Source organism: Orcinus orca, chromosome 3 (assembly GCF_937001465.1).
Source record: "Orcinus orca chromosome 3, mOrcOrc1.1, whole genome shotgun sequence".
Classification (NCBI taxonomy): Eukaryota; Metazoa; Chordata; class Mammalia; order Artiodactyla; family Delphinidae; genus Orcinus; species Orcinus orca.
In genome coordinates this window covers 19,357,759-19,373,178 of record NC_064561.1, presented here as the reverse complement: position 1 = coordinate 19,373,178, position 15,420 = coordinate 19,357,759, and the positions used below count along the sequence as shown (strand labels likewise).

At 44.5% G+C, this 15,420-nt stretch overlaps 1 protein-coding gene across 1 annotated transcript; it reads right to left on the bottom strand.

The window, feature by feature from the left end:
• Positions 1-9,768: 9,768 nt before the first annotated feature.
• LOC101286003 (transmembrane emp24 domain-containing protein 9-like) lies at positions 9,769-12,508 on the bottom strand. Its single transcript, XM_033414904.2, has 5 exons — positions 12,105-12,508; positions 11,581-11,681; positions 11,122-11,247; positions 10,407-10,553; positions 9,769-10,281 (listed from the first exon to the last, which is right to left on the bottom strand). Exons 2-5 carry the CDS (start codon positions 11,647-11,649, stop codon positions 10,132-10,134), a joined length of 492 nt encoding a protein of 163 aa, XP_033270795.1. The 5' UTR covers positions 11,650-11,681; positions 12,105-12,508; the 3' UTR covers positions 9,769-10,131.
• Positions 12,509-15,420: the final 2,912 nt, after the last annotated feature.

Genomic DNA, 15,420 nt, shown 5'->3' with positions numbered 1-15,420 from the left:
TTTTTTTGAGGAACTCCATACTGTTTTTCTTTTTTAAAAAAAATTATTTATTATTTATTTTTGGCTGCTTTGGGTCTTCGTTGCTGAGCGCAGGCTTTTTCTAGTTGTGGCGAGTGGGAGCTACTTTTTGTTGTGGTGCACGGGCTTCTCATTGCCGTGGCTTCTCTTCTTGCGGAGCATGGGCTCTAGGCACGCGGGCTTCAGTAGTTGTGGCTTGCGGGCTCTAGGGTGCAGGCTCAGTAGTTGTGGCGCACAGGCTTAGTTGCTCCGCGGCATGTGGGATCTTCCTGGACTAGGGCTGGAACCCATGTCTCCTGCATTGGCAGGAGGATTCTTAACCACTGCGCCACCAGGGAGGTCCCTCCATACTGTTTTAAATAGTGACTGTGCCAGTTTACATTCCCCCCAACTATGCATAAGGATCCCTTTTCTCCACATCCTCTCCAACACTTGTTATCTCTTATCTTTTTAATTATAGTCATTCTAACAGGTATCAGATAATATCTCATCATGGTTTTGATTTGCATTTCCATGATAATTAGTGATGTTGAGCATCTTTTCATGTACCTTTTCATCTTTCATGTACCAATCATCATGGTTTTGATTTGCATTTCCATGACAATTAGTGATGTTGAGCATCTTTTCATGTACCTGTTGGTTATTTGTATGTCTTTGGAAAAGTGTCTTTTCAGGTCCTCTGACCATTTTAAAATCCAGTTTTTTCTATTGAGTTGTTTGAGTTCCTTATATATTTTGGATATTAACTCCTTATCAGATACATGGCTTACAAATACTTTCTCCCATTCCACAAGTTGCCTTTTCATTTTATTGATTGGTTCTTTTGCTGTGCAGGAGATTTTTAGTTTTATACACTCCCACTTATTCATTTTTGTTTATGTTGCATGTGCTTTAGGTGTCATATTTAAAAAACTTGTTGTTAAGACCAATGTCAAGAAGTTTTTCCCTATGTTTTCTTCTGGGAGTTTTAGAGTTTCATGTCTTATGTTTAAATCTTTAATCCATTTCAATTTAATTTTTGTGTGTGGTGTAAAACAGTGTTGCAATTTTATTCTTCTGCTTGTGATTGTCCAGTTTCTCTAACTATTTATTGAAAAGACTATCCTTTTCCCACTAAGTATTCTTGGCTCTCTTGTCAAATATTAGATGAATGTATATGTGAAGGTTTATTTCTGAGCTCTTGATTATGTTTCATTGGTGTATGTCAGTACTATACCATTTTGATTACAATAGCTTCATAGTATAGTTTAAAATCAGGAAGTGTGATGTCTCTAGCTTTGTTCTTCTTTCTTAGGATTGCTTTAATTATTCAGGGTCTTGTGTGGTTCCATATGAATTTTAGGATTTTTTTTCCCATTTCTGTGATGTCTTTGGAATTTTGATAGACATTGTATTGAATCTATAGATGGCTTTGGGTAGTATGGAAATTTTGTGGTTTTTTGTTTTTTTGTTTTTGCGGTATGCGGGCCTCTCACTGTTGTGGCCTCTCCCGTTGCAGAACACAGGCTCCGGACGCGCAGGCTCAGTGGCCATGGCTCACAGTCCTAGCCGCTCCACGGCATGTGGGATCTTCCTGGACCGGGGCACAAACCCATGTCCCCTGCATTGGCAGGCGGACTCTCAACCACTGCGCCACCAGGGAAGCCCCAGTATGGAAATTTTAACAAAATTAATTTTTCTGATTAATGAACTTGGGACATTTTCCCATTTATTTGTGTCTTCTTCAATTTCTTTCACCAAAGTGTTATAGTTTTCAGTGTATAGATATTTAACTTCTTGGTTAAATTTATTCCTAAATGTTTTATTTTATTGTGAATGGGATTGTTTTCTTTATTTCTTTTTATATATTTCATTGTTAGTGTATAGAAACACAACTGATTTCTATATGTGGACTTTGTATCCTGCAACTGCACTGAAATCATTGATTAGTTCTAACAGTTTGTGTGTGTGTGTGTGTGTGTGTGTGTGTGTGTGTTTGTGAAATCTTTAGCATTTTCTATATATTCGATCATATCACCTGCAAAGACAATTTTACTTCTTCCTTTTCAGTTTGTATGCCTTTTATTTCTTTTTCCTGCCTAATTGTTCTGGCTACGACTTCCAGTACTATGTGGAATAGGAGTCGTGAGGGGGGCACCTTTGTCTTATTCCTGATCTTAGATGAAAAGCTTTCAGCGTTTGACCACTGAGTGTGATGTTGGCTATGGGCTTGTCCTATATGGCCTTTATTATGTTGAGATATGTTCCTTCTGTACCCAATTTATTGTGAGTTTTTATCATGAAAGAATGTTGTATTTTGTCAAATTTTTTCTGCATCTATTGAGGTAATCATATGATTTTTTTATCTTTCACTCTATTAATGTGGTATATCATATTTATTGATTTGCATATGATGAACCAACCTTGCATCCTAGGGATAAATCCCACTTGAACTTGATGCATGATCCTTTTAATGAGCTGTTGAATTCAATTTTTTAATATTTTATTGGTAATTTTTGCATCTATATTCACCAGAGATATAGGCCTGTAGTTTTCTTGTAGTGTCCTTATCTGGTTTTGGTTTGAGGGTAATGCTGGCCTCATAAAATGAGTTTGGGAGTGCTCCCTCCTCTTCAAATTTTTGGAAGAGTTTGAGAAGGATTGGTGTCAATTCTTCCCTAAATGTATGGAAGAATTCACCAGGGAAACCATCTGGTCCTGAGATTTTCTTCATTGGAAGGTTTTTGATTACTGATTCAATCTCCTTACTTGTTATAAGTCTGTTCAGATTTTCTATTTTTCCATGATTCAATCTTTGTAGGTTGTATGCTTCTAGGTGTTTATCCATTTCTTCTAGGTTGTCCAATTTTTTGGCATATAATTGTTCATAGTAGTCTCTTTGATCCTCTGTATTTCTATGGTATCAGTTGTAATGTCTCCTCTTTCATTATTGATTTCATTTATTTTTATCTTCTCTTTTTTTCTTGGTCTAGCTAAAGTTTGTTAATTTTGTTCATCTTTTAAAAACCAGTTCTTAGTTTTGTTGATCTTTTTTATTGTTGTTATGGTCTCTATTTCATTTAATTCTGCTCTGATCTCTGTTATTTCTAACTTCTGCTAACTTTAGGCTTAGTTTTTTCTTTTTCTAGATCCTTGAGGTGTAAAGTTAGGTGGTTTATTTGAGATTTTTCTTTTTTTTAATATAGGTGTTTATCACTATAGACATTCCTCTTAGAACTGCTTTTGCTGCATCCCCAAAATTTCTGTATATTGTTTTTCCATTTTTGCTTATTTCAAAAATTTTTTAACCTTCCCTCTTGATTTCTTCTTTGATCCATTGGTTGTTCAGGAGTGTGTTGTTTCCTTTTTACATACTTGTGAATTTTCCAGTTTTCCTCCTGTTATTGATTACTAGTTTCATGCCATTGTAGTACAAAAAGATACTTGGTATAATTTCACTCTTTTTAAAATCGCTAAGACTTGTTTTGTGACCTATACTGATCTATCTTGAAGAAGGTTCTGTGTTCACTTGAGAAGAATGTGTATTCTGTTCTGTTGGATGGAATGTTCTGTATATGTCTGTTAGGTTCATATGATCTAAAGTGTAGTTCAAGTCCAATGTCTCCTTATTGATTTTGTCTGGATGATCTATCCATTGTTGAAAGTGGGGTATTGAAGCCCCCTATTATTATTGTATTGTTGTCTATCTCTCCCTTCAGATCTGTTAGTGTTTGCTTAATATATTTAGGTGCTTCAGTGATGGATGCATATATATTTACAATTGTTATATGTTCTTGATGAACTGACCCCTTTATCACTGTATAATGACCTTCTTCGTCTTTTGTACAGTTTTTGGTTTAAAGTGTATTTTGTCTGATATAAGTACAGCTACTTCTGCTCTCTTTTCATTTCCACTTGCATGGAGTATCTTTTTCCATTCCTTGACTTTGGGCCTATGTGTGTCCTTAAAGCTGACATGAGTCTCCTGTAGGAGGCTTGTATTAGAGCAGGGGTCCCCAACCCCTGGGCCATGGACTGGTACCAGTCCATGGCCTGTTAGGAACCAGGCTGCACAGCAAGAGGTGAGGGGCAGGCGAGCAAACGAAGCTTCACCTGCCACTCATCATCACTCCCCTTGCTCACATTACCACCTGAACCATCGCTCGCAATACTGCCTAAACCATTCTCCCCCACCAAACCCCTCCATCCATGGAAAAATTGTCTTCCACGAAATCAGTCCCTGGCACCAAAAAGGTTGGGGACCACTGTATTAGAGTCTTGTTTTTTAAATCCATCCAGCCACTCTATGCCTTCTGATTGGAGAACTTAATCCATTTACACTTAGAGTAATTATTGATAGGTAAGGACATACTAATGCCAGCTCATTGTTTGCTAGATGTTTTGTTGTTCCTTTATTCCTCTCTTGCTGCCTTCCTTTGTGAGTTAAATTTCTGTGCTGGTATGCTTTGATTCCCTTCTGCTTATCTTTCATATATCTACTATAGGTTTTGCTTTGTGGTTACCGTTAGCCTTACATAAAACATCTTATCGATATTACAGTCTGTTTTATGCTGATAACTTAAATCACGTACAACAAGTTTACTCTTTTTTCTCCCTTCCTTTTATGTTTTTGATGTCATAATTTACCTGTTTTTATGTTGTGTACTTATTAACAACTTATTATAGCTACAGTTATTTTAATACTTTTGTCCTTTAACCTGTATAGTAAAGTGGTTAATATACCACCATATTACAGTATTAGAGTATTCTGAGTTTGACTATATACTTACCTTTATCAGTATGTTGTGTATTTTCATGTTGCTAATTAGCGTCCTTTCATTTTAGCTTGAAGAACTCCTTTCAGCATTTCTTTCAAGACAGGTCTAGTGGTGATAAACTCCCTCAGATAAACTCCCTCAGCTTTGTTTGTCTGGGAAAGTCTTTACCTCTCCTTCATCTCGGAAGGACAACTTTGCCATATAGAGTATTCTTACTTGGCAGTTTCATCCTTTCAGCACTTTGAAAATAACATCCCCCTCTCTCCTGACCTGTTAGGTTTCTACTGAGAAATCCTCTGATAGTCTTATGAGGGTTCCTTTATAAGTTACAAGTTTCTTTTTTCTTGCTCCTTATAAGATTTTCTCTTTGTCTTTGTCCTTTGACAATTTTACTACAATACGTCCTGGAGAAGATCTCTTTAAATTGTTTGGTGACCATATGAGCTTCATGAACTTGGATAGCCAAATCTCTTCCCAGATTTGGGAAGTTCTCAGCCATTATTTCTCTAAGTAAGTTTTCTGCTTCCCGCCCCCCTTTTCATTCTGAGATTCCAATAATTTGCAGATTGTTTCTTTTGATATTATCCCACGGATCACATAGGCTTTCTTCACTCTTTTTCATTAGTTTTTCTTTGTTCTCCCTGACTGGATAATTTCAAAGGTCCTGTCTTCTAATTCCAGATTCCTTCTTCTGCTTGATCCATTCTGATGTTGATGCTCTCTATTGCACTTTTCGTTCACTCATTGTACTCTTCAGCTCCAGAATTTTGATTTGGTTCTTTTATATGATTTCTCTTTGTTAACGTTCTCATTTTATTTGTGTAACATTTTCCTGATTTTGTTCAATTGTCTTTCTATGTTTTCTTGCAGCTCATTGAGCTTCCTTAAAACAACTATTTTGGGGCTTCCCTGGTGGCGCAGTGGTTGAGGGTCTGCCTGCCGATGCAGGGGACGCGGGTTCGTGTCCCGGTCCGGGAAGATCCCACATGCCGCGGAGCATCTGGGCTGGTGAGCCATGGCCGCTGAGCCTGCGTGTCCGGAGCCTATGCTCTGCAACAGGAGAGGCCACAACAGTGAGAGGCCCGCATACCGCAAAACAAACAAACAAACAAAAAAACCCAACTCTTTTGACTTTTTATCAGGAAAACTATAGATCTTCATGTCTTTGGTATTGGTTACCAGAAGATTATTGTGATCCTTTGGTGGTGTGATAGTTCCTTGATTTTTCATGTTCCTTGAAGTCTTGTGATGCTGTCTTCACATTTGAAGTAGCAGTTACCTCCTCCAGTCTTTACTCATTGACTTTGGGAGAGAAATACCTTCTGTCAGCCCTGCTAGGGATTCTGAGGTTTCTGGATATGCCTACTCTACATTCCTTGTTGTCTCTTGTGACAGAATTCTTAAGCTTATATGCTTTCTCTCCATCCTGCAATGCACCAGGCCAGAGGCTGACAGACTCTCTTTTGCTTTTGCAAGGATAGAGCTAAAGCTCGAGTTTGTGGTCTCTTCCTGGCCAGCAGATTTAGGCAAGCTTTCTACACATGTTCACTACTGTCTGCCAGAGCTTGCTCTCACCACCATCAGGAGTGCATTCAGGGAGATAAGCCACAGGGAGGTGTGTAGATGAGGCACATGGAGCATCGGCAGTGCCTGTGGGCCATTTGGAAGGATTCAAAGGTAAAGTGTCCCCAGCAGCTCATGACAGTTAGTAGGACCCATGTCCCTTTAATGTCCTCTGAGGGTCCTATGTGCTCTCACCCAGCCTCTTCCCACCCCCATGTCATGTAGCTCACAACTCAGCACTCTGGATGGAGCAAGAGAGAAATGACCTCTTTGACAGGATCTCACACTGCTGGAGAAGCTGGGTGCTCACTCACACACTCTCACTTTACCCTGAAGGAGAAATCACTGACCAAGAAAATGATTTCTTAGCATTGAGCTGTGCCAGTTTGGGGGACAAGTAATGCAGGTAAAGTCAAACTGTTCCTCTTACCCTCTCCAATGTGTCCAAATGTGTATTTTTCTGCTCCAACTATGTGCTGGAATTTCTCTTCTGGAAACCTGGATTTCCACAAAGTCTCTCTTATTCATAAGTGATTGTCTAAGACAGTGTTCTCCAGGGAGAGAGGCCCACTCCTTCCTCATAATCTTTATCATGCCTCCTGGATATGCACAACTGTCATTTTCTCACATTTATGTCAAGTCGAGTGTTGCAAAACAGCTCCAAGCTCTTTCATCCAACCAGTTTGCCTATCCAATATATCCCAAAATTTAAACTACAGAAACTGTGGCACTGTTACTGTTGTCAAATAATTTGAAAAAAAATAACACACAAAAAGGACAAACAATATACTTGCAGGTCACCAGTCTTCAGCCTCTGATAACAGCCTACTTCTAGTTGTCCAACTTGCAGTAGGTATATTCACTTCCATCCGTTGTTTGATCTAACTTTCCTCCTGTCTTCATCTTACTCATGCTACACTTATTTTCCTGATTCCTTTCTTTTTCAAAGTCTCTGTCTTACAGTGTTATATATTCATGGGTATTGGATTATATTTTGAATTATATTGAAATCTTTTGTACATTTGCATCTCTACAGGCTCCATTTCCCCAAAATGGAATTCATTCCCTATTCTTCATATTTAAACCATTTCATCTTTCAATGTTCTACTCATGTACTCTCTCTTTTATAAAGACCTCCTTGGCATCCCTTTTCCCATTCATCAATCCATCCATCCATCCATCCATCCATCCATCCACCCAGGTCTCACCCCATTCCGAATTCTGAGAGCTCTGAGTACCCCATTTGTTAGATCACATGGGACCTTATCAGGCGTACACTTCTTGCTCTGTGTCGTGGGTTGAATGATGGCTCCACAGAAGATATGCCTATGCCCTAACCCCTGGACCCTGTGAATATGAACTTATATGGAAAAAAAGGTCTTTGTTGATATAATTAATTTAAGGACCTTGAGATGAGGTCATCCTGGCTTACCTGGTTAGGTCCTAAATCCAAATGACAAGTGTCATATGACACAGAAGAGGGGACACAAGAGGAGGAAATGGAGGCAGAGATTGGAGTGTTGTAGACAAAAGCCAAGTAATACCTGGAGCCACCAGTAGCTGGAAGAAGATGAAGGATTCTCTTCAAGAGCCTTTGGAAGGAGTGCAGCCCTGCTGACACCTTGATTTTGTACTTCTGGCCTCCAGAACTGTGAGAGAATAAACTTCAGTTGTTTTAATTTACCATGTTTTATGATAATTTGTTATGGTAGCCACAAGAAACTAGAAATTCAAATGGCCAGCTCTTTAAAATCAGAGGCAGTGTGTTTTACCTCTTTGTATGAGGTCTTTCCTCTACCTGGAGAAAAGTAGCCAGAACAGAGAAAAGAACACCAAGAACTGAGTTGAATTGACCAGGTTTCAGCATGGCCCATCCATTATTAGCTGGCTCTCTTTTCTAAATCAGGGACACATGCCATTTCCTCTACAGAGTGACTGTGAAGGTTTCATGTGGAAATGGATGGGGAACTCTCTTCTACTGTGTGTGTGCAGCTCTCCCATATACTCACTGTTGCTCTTTTGTGACTTGTTTCCCTATTGAAGTGTCAGGATAAGGTCTCACCTCTGTGGGTAGAGGACAGGGTCCCTCTGAAAAGGATGGTCATTCTGGGGTTAATCACTGGGGAAGAGGCAAGTCCTAGACATGAAATCATAAATTAGAAAGCAGGCTGCAGGCAGCCTCTCTGGAGTTGGGATTCTGCTATAGTGGCCTTCTTTCAGCTTCCCCAAATAGCCATGTGCTTTTTTGTTTTAGGGCTTCTGTATGTGCTATTCCCTCTAGCCAGAACATTCTTCCCCCAGCTAACTCCTATCCTCTGTCTCAGTTCTAAAAAGCAGCCTTCCATTACTACCTAGATTAGGCCAGGACTCCTGACATATTGCCCTTAGCCCATGCCCTTCTCCTCAGAAGTATACATCACCCTACGTCTTGTTCAACATTCTGCCTCATTTGGTGTCATACCACAGGTTCCATGGGCAAGAATGTGCCCACCTGGGTCTTGTGCTTCTCCTGCAGCAGAGAGCAGAGCACCCTCCCCACCCCCACCCCCAGCTTCAGATAAGCGAAGTGACCCTAAGGTCACATTCTCTGGTTAGAGGTTACTCTCCAGTGGTCCCCGCCCCCAGCCTTCAGTTAAGTCTCACTTATACTTTCTGAGGCTAATTGTGGCCAGACACACCAGTGAGCAGCACCCCTGAGGCTTGCAGTCATCCCTCAGGAGTATCCTAGGGGGGGTGCATCTATCTCAGGGGCCAGGGCTTTCACAGCTGCCCCACCCTATGGGGAGTCTCCCTCATTGATATTCCTGACATTGACGATTTGGACTTGATTTTATTGAGGGTGCCAACCAGTGAATTTCCTTATAACAGAAAATGTCAAATTCATGTGAGAGATGGCTATAATCCAACAGGGCAACCAACATAGGGCTTGGTAAAATGTGGACTAGATCAGGCAGAAGCAATGCGGGGTATCTACCCCTGTGTGCACTTGTGAAGGTTGAGTTACAGGAGATGCTGAATGTAATGGAAACATTGACTTGGAATCTTTAGGCATCTCCTGAAAGGATTAGCCAATGGCATCATAAAAAGAGAAAGAGGTCAACTGAAAAATAGCAGGACGACAGAGGTGCCCATCAGACTCCTTGAAGAACCCAGCAGTCCAGGTGATTGGAATAGGATAGCACATGAGCCTGACCAGAGCCCAGAGAGAGAGAAGGCGGGTTGGGCACAGGATCACCACCAGCATTCAGGTTACCCAAAAGATGGGCCCAAATTGGACTTTTCTGGAAAAGGTTCCACATGTTGCTTCTGGGGTAAAAGTATTCTTCACCTCATCCATTTTGAGATCAGTCCCCCACTAATGCATGCAGGGCCTCAAATATTAACATCTGATTGGACACATATAATGAATTGCAGAGTAGGAGGCAATAAATATTTAGGTCAGAAAATTTGACAGTTATAATTTATATTCACTCTTAGTTCACCCATCCTGTTTAATGTGGGGGTTGGGGTAACACTCACCCCGCTCCTGCTCAGTCTCACAGAGCAGCAAAGGAGCCTACAGCTCCTCCCACCCATATGCCTCCAGCTTGAAACCCATCCTCTCCCAAGTCCTGGCTCAGAAACCAGTTTAAAGAGGTCCTCTGTCCCCCACCCCACACACACCAGTAACAAGGAAGTCCCTCAGGGTTGGGAGGGGTGGGAGAAGCCAGGAGACAGACCAGGCCAGGCCACTTCCCATTATTCAGCAGAAGGGGAATGAGTGGGGGCTAAGCCTCTGGTCTCTGGGGCTCATCTACACCAACTTCTTGGCTTTAAAGAAGCTCTTGAGGTGCTGCATCTGCCAGATGCCAGTGGCCACAAGGATGAAGGTCTGCAGAATGAACCACCACAGCACCCGTTGGTTGGTGCTCTCACTGGTCTGCCGGAAGCGCTCCTCTCGCCACTGTGGGAGGGGAGAACAGGAAGGTGTGGCTAGAACTGAATTGACCCCCAGGGGAAGAGCTGAAAGAGCCACTCTCTGGGAGGTTACACATCCACTGTCCCAACTGGCCCAGCCCAGCCCCTCACCCTCTGGTACTCCTGCTCCTTCTGGATCTTCTCCACTTGCTCCACCAGCTGCTGTATGCGCAGATGCAGCAGGGTCAGCTTGTCATTGGCTGCAAATTCCGTATAATCATTGGTGTGTTCACCCAACTGCATGTCCAAGTGAATGGCCTGGGGAGCAGAGGAGCCAAGGGTGGGGGTCAGGGAGCTCAGCTCCACGCACCTGCCAGAAACCCAGCTTCCACACACCAGTCTGGGCCTGACTGAACTGAGCAGTTCAGTGCCTCACACTCATTGATGTGAGGACTAGCTCTGCTCCAGGTGCCAAAACACCAGATCAAGGCCCTGCTTGCATGGAGTACCATGTCCAAAAGACAGAAGGGACAGAACAAAATGTGCAGAACAAAATGTGTATGACTCAGTGTTTGAGACAAGCAGCTCCTAGGAGTTCCATGTCAGTGGGAGGTGGTAATGAAGAGCCTGGGAGCGTTCAGCTGCTGGACAGCTCTGAATTTTACATTATGAAGCTTGGTCTTTATTCTAGGGATGGCAGGGAGCCGAGCGATGATTTTAAGTCAGAGTGACTCCTTCCTGGGTCCCCTCTCATTCTTCAGGACCTGTCCTCTGTATGCTTACTTCATGGAAAGCCCAGCCCTCCTCAAGAGGCACCGCCTACTGAACCCTTTTCACCCAAGGGACTGAGATGTTAAGGGTTGGTGACTTTCCCCTCCATACTCACCAGCTTGCCATCATAGAAGAGGGCGAACCGGATGGACTCGAGGTGAAGGCATATCTGGTGCTCTCCGGGAGACTGAGAAGTGAAGGTAAAGCTGCCCCGAGGGCCATACTGACGAGCCAGCAGATTCTAGAGGAAACAGCCTCTGTGAGCACAGAGAAGCTGACCAGAAACCTGCTTCTAGGAGAGGAACTCTGGGGGTATCCCAGGTTCTGATCCCCACAGGCCAGACCAGTAGGGAGGGTGTGAGGAAAATGGCATCAGTTTGGGCTTGAAAATCTCAGATCCCAGCACTGCTAGTACACAATACTCTACAGACTGCAAAGAGCATGGCCTTTCTTGAGCCCTCTTGCCTGTGAGGAGATGAGCCCTCCTCTGAGAAATGGAGGACTAGGGAGGACTAGACAATGACGCTGGAGACATGGGGGTGGGAGGGCTGCAGGGCGTCAAGGCCTACCTCACCTTGTTCTCGGGGTCCTTCACAAACACGAACAAATTGATCCACTGCGGGGAGGGCTGGTACTTTTCCATAGCAGGGTCGTATAGCTCGGTCTTGTAGTTACCTAATGGGGAGGCAGCCTGAATGCATCCCCATCCACACTCACGACCAAGAGCCCGCCCAGGACCTCCAGGAGTCACGGGGGACGGGGGGAGGAACAGGAAGATCCGGGTGTCTGATTGCGGGGCTTGACCACAACCCTCTGCCTCTCTCCTTCCCTCTCCTGCCCCGCTTTTCTGCTGTCATCCGGGTCTGGATCAGACTTGCCTCCTCGGCGCCCCCCAACTCCGGCACAGGCAACGGAGAGCATGCTTTGCCCACACTGCTGTCCACCCATTTCCCACCCGTGCCTACCCCCGGCAGCAGAGGGGAGGTATGGGCCTGAGCTGATCCCGCGGGGCCTCATCCCCATTCCCTCTCAGGACTCTGGGTGCGGGGAGGGCAAGGCCGGGACTCTGGGTGCGGGGAGGGCATGGCTCGGGCGCACCTATGACCACTGTGCCATCGGGGATCTCCTGGATGAAGCACTTCTCCTCCAGCTCGCTGACCTCGAGGTAGAACGCGTCTCCGCCGCCTGTGAGCGCCAGCAGCTGCCCCAGCAGCAGCGGCAGGGCCAGTTCGGCTGCCTTCGCTCGGCCCCATCCCCGCCCGGGGCGGGCCCCGGGCCCAGCGCCTTGCGTCCCGCAGGCCCCCGCCACCTTCCCAGCCGAGCCCGAGGGTGTCTTTGCTGGGCCTGCGAGACTGCAACTCGGGCACGGACTACAAATCCCAGGAGTCCCCGCGCGGACTCGCGTTGCGGAGGGGCCACGCGAGCTCCCACCCCACTAGCGAGGCGCTGCCCAGCGGTTTCCTTGCCCTGCCTCGCTTAATGCGCGCAGAAACCCAAGGAGGCGGTTGCTCTTAGCCCCATCTTGCTGATGTGGTAACAGCCTCAGAGAGAAGAAGGAAGGGACTAGCCCTCTGAAACTTGCAGGAGCGGCTGCCTGAGATGGGTGTTGAGAGTGTGGGCATGTCCAGGCATGACCTGGACCTGAACCTCGAGGAGGTTAGAAGTGATGGTGAGACAGAATGAGAACTGCAGAGAAGCCCTGTGGGGTTCAGAGGCTGACGTAGTAGTTCAGGAAAGGAACGGAGAAATGTCCCTTTTATGGAAGGGGTAAGTTTGACTCAAGCTCTGAAGGATGGTTAAAATCTCCCTGAGCAGTGACGGAGCAAGACCCAATTAGGTAGAGAGACCTAGAATTGCCTAACAGCAGTAGGCCAGTTAAGGGACTAGGGGAAGAAAGTTTATGGGCACATGGAGGAAGGAGGTAAGTTGGGCCGAATCACTGAGGGGGCAGGAGCTGCCAGGCCAACTTGCACAGGTGGGACTCTTCATCCAGTGGGACCAAAAGAAAAGACTGTGAGTGAGCCTGGAGGGTGAAAGAAGTCGGCAGGAATGCAACTGGAAAAGGAAAGGGAATACACAACTGAAAGGTGTGGGAGGGTGGGGCCAACATGACAAGACAGGGACCCAGGAATAGCAAATCTCAGGAATTCCGGAGCTCACGGTGCTCTGAGTAGGGCAGTGTATACTCAAACGTCAATATAAAGCAGTAGCCCTTCCCAGGTGGTGGGATGAAGTCCTCCACCATCTAGAGCCTGATGATAATAGTTGCTCATTGGTTTATTCAGTAATATAAAATGATGATGAAAATAATAATACTTTTTATTCTTCTGTGCCAGCCACTGTTCTAAGCACTTTTAAATGTATTAACTAAATTAATATTTTTAAAACTCTATAAGGTAGACTCTAATAGGATTCCAGTTTAACAGTTGGGGAAGCAGTGGCAAAGAGAGGTTGAGTAATAACTTGCCCAAGGTCATCCAGTGATAAGCGGCAGGCATTTGCTCACACAAACTCTGGGCATGACTTTACGATACATGTTGGACATGAATATGAGTAAAACCTGTCTCCTGTCCTCTAAGAGCCCACTGAAAAGCAAAGGAGCAATGTCAATACAGTGTTTTAAGATTAATAATATGTTTTAGCTACCAGAAATTGTCCCCTCACTTTATCAGTGTGGTCCATTGATAATTCTAGGGGAACGTTTTTATTCCTTCACTGGGAATGATCTTTAAACGAAAATGATAGATGCAGGTGTTAACAAAGGCAGACACTTTAGAAAGGTCAATTAAGACAACAGCTGAAAAGCATCTGTTGGATTTGGGAACTAGCTGTTCATCAAGGGCATTCACCAGGAGCTGGGAGCAGGGGTGATGACTCAGGGTTTGGGAGGCAGGATGAGGTGCTGTCCACGGTCCTGAATCGTGATTGCCTGTACCACCGCCTGCAATAAGGGACTGGTTTTGTTGTTGTTTTGCGGTACGCGGGCCTCTCACTGTTGTGGCCTCTCCCGTTGCGGAGCATAGGCTCCGGACGCACAGGCTCAGCAGCCATGGCTCACGGGCCCAGCCGCTCCGCGGCATGTGGGATCTTCCTGGACCGGGGCACGAACCCGCGTCCCCTGCATCGGCAGGCGGACTCTCAACCACTGCGCCACCAGGGAAGCCCTTGTTGTTGTTTTATATATAAATTTTCCAATTCCTCATGAACTAATACTTTTGTAAAAAAGAATAAAATATGAAACTGATTATGGGCTTGAATGTCACATCAATGTTAAATTTCTATAAAAGTTTCTAAGCGCTCAATTTCTGTGCTTATCTCATTGCAGACCTATAACAAACACTCATGGACCAGTACCGGCCCACAGTGAGTAGCACTGTTTCATAGCCAGTGATCAGACTGCCCACAGAAATCCCCTAAAGGGACAAAAGTGGAAAATTATTAGGGCCTGCAGTGACATGCATGTAAGGAGACAGTGCAGCAGTGACTTTACAGCAAGATTTCAAAGCCAAGAACCCAGATGTTGGGAAGGATGAGATGGTTCCCAAGTAGAAAAAGTACTGTGTTGATGATAAAATCTGATTCTGAGTGATGACAGGGCTGAGAATATAAGAGCAGAGAGCCCATCATTCTGGGATTCTCCCACTTGACAGTGATCTCATTCCACACTGTCTGCCAAGACCACTGAACCTGGGTGCCATTTGTGAGATTTAAAGAAGACATTGGGGAACTGCATCTACTTGCCCTATCTGAGGTTCCCCTAAGATCGAAGACTCTGTCAGGCCTCTACTACATGCTGTTCCCTTTCTAAGGGATGTCCTGAGCCCCCATTGCTGCCCTCTTTTCCACTTGCCTAATTCCTATTCACCCTCTCAAGACTCAAGTGCAGCATCCCTCTTTTAGGTGTTTCCTGCCCTGGGCTCCTTGGGACCTTGCGTTAACCATGTTGAATTATAATTGTCCATTCACATGCAAGTCTCTTGGGGCTGATAGCTGGAAGAGATTAAGACAGGTTTCTGCCACATATATTTATCTCTGTGCTCCCCAAAGCCTAGCGAAAATCTAGGAACAGTATGATTGTGCAGTGGATGTTTGGTTAGAGAAAGGGAAGAGAGAGGAAGGAGAAAAAGTAGAGGGGAGTATGGAAGGAAAGGGGGGGACAGAGAGAGGAAAAAGAAAGAGAAGTTGGAAGAAAAAAGAGAGAGAAAGAAGAAAGCAAGGATGAAGGAGTTTGGAGAGAAAGAAGGAAGAAGAGTAATGATGAGTCATAAGCCAAAATCTCCATACCTTGTGCCTGGCCTTTCTTATGATGTCCCCTCCTCATTATTCCCATTAGGCATCTCGAACTAGGGATGGTGGGGGTGGAGATACCTCATGGTTAGAATGTTCTTGCACATAAAATCAGAGCTTCCATGTG

Bases quoted from the DNA above. Each gene is read 5' to 3' on its own strand.
- LOC101286003 (XM_033414904.2), bottom strand. From the start codon at position 11,649: ATGGAAAAGTACCAGCCCTCCCCGCAGTGGATCAATTTGTTCGTGTTT. The intron at 11,248-11,580 runs GTGAGGTAGGCC...TGTTTCCTCTAG, and splicing joins TGAAGGACCCCGAGAACAAG to AATCTGCTGGCTCGTCAGTA. The intron at 10,282-10,406 runs GTGAGGGGCTGG...CCCCTCCCACAG, and splicing joins AGGAGCAGGAGTACCAGAGG to TGGCGAGAGGAGCGCTTCCG.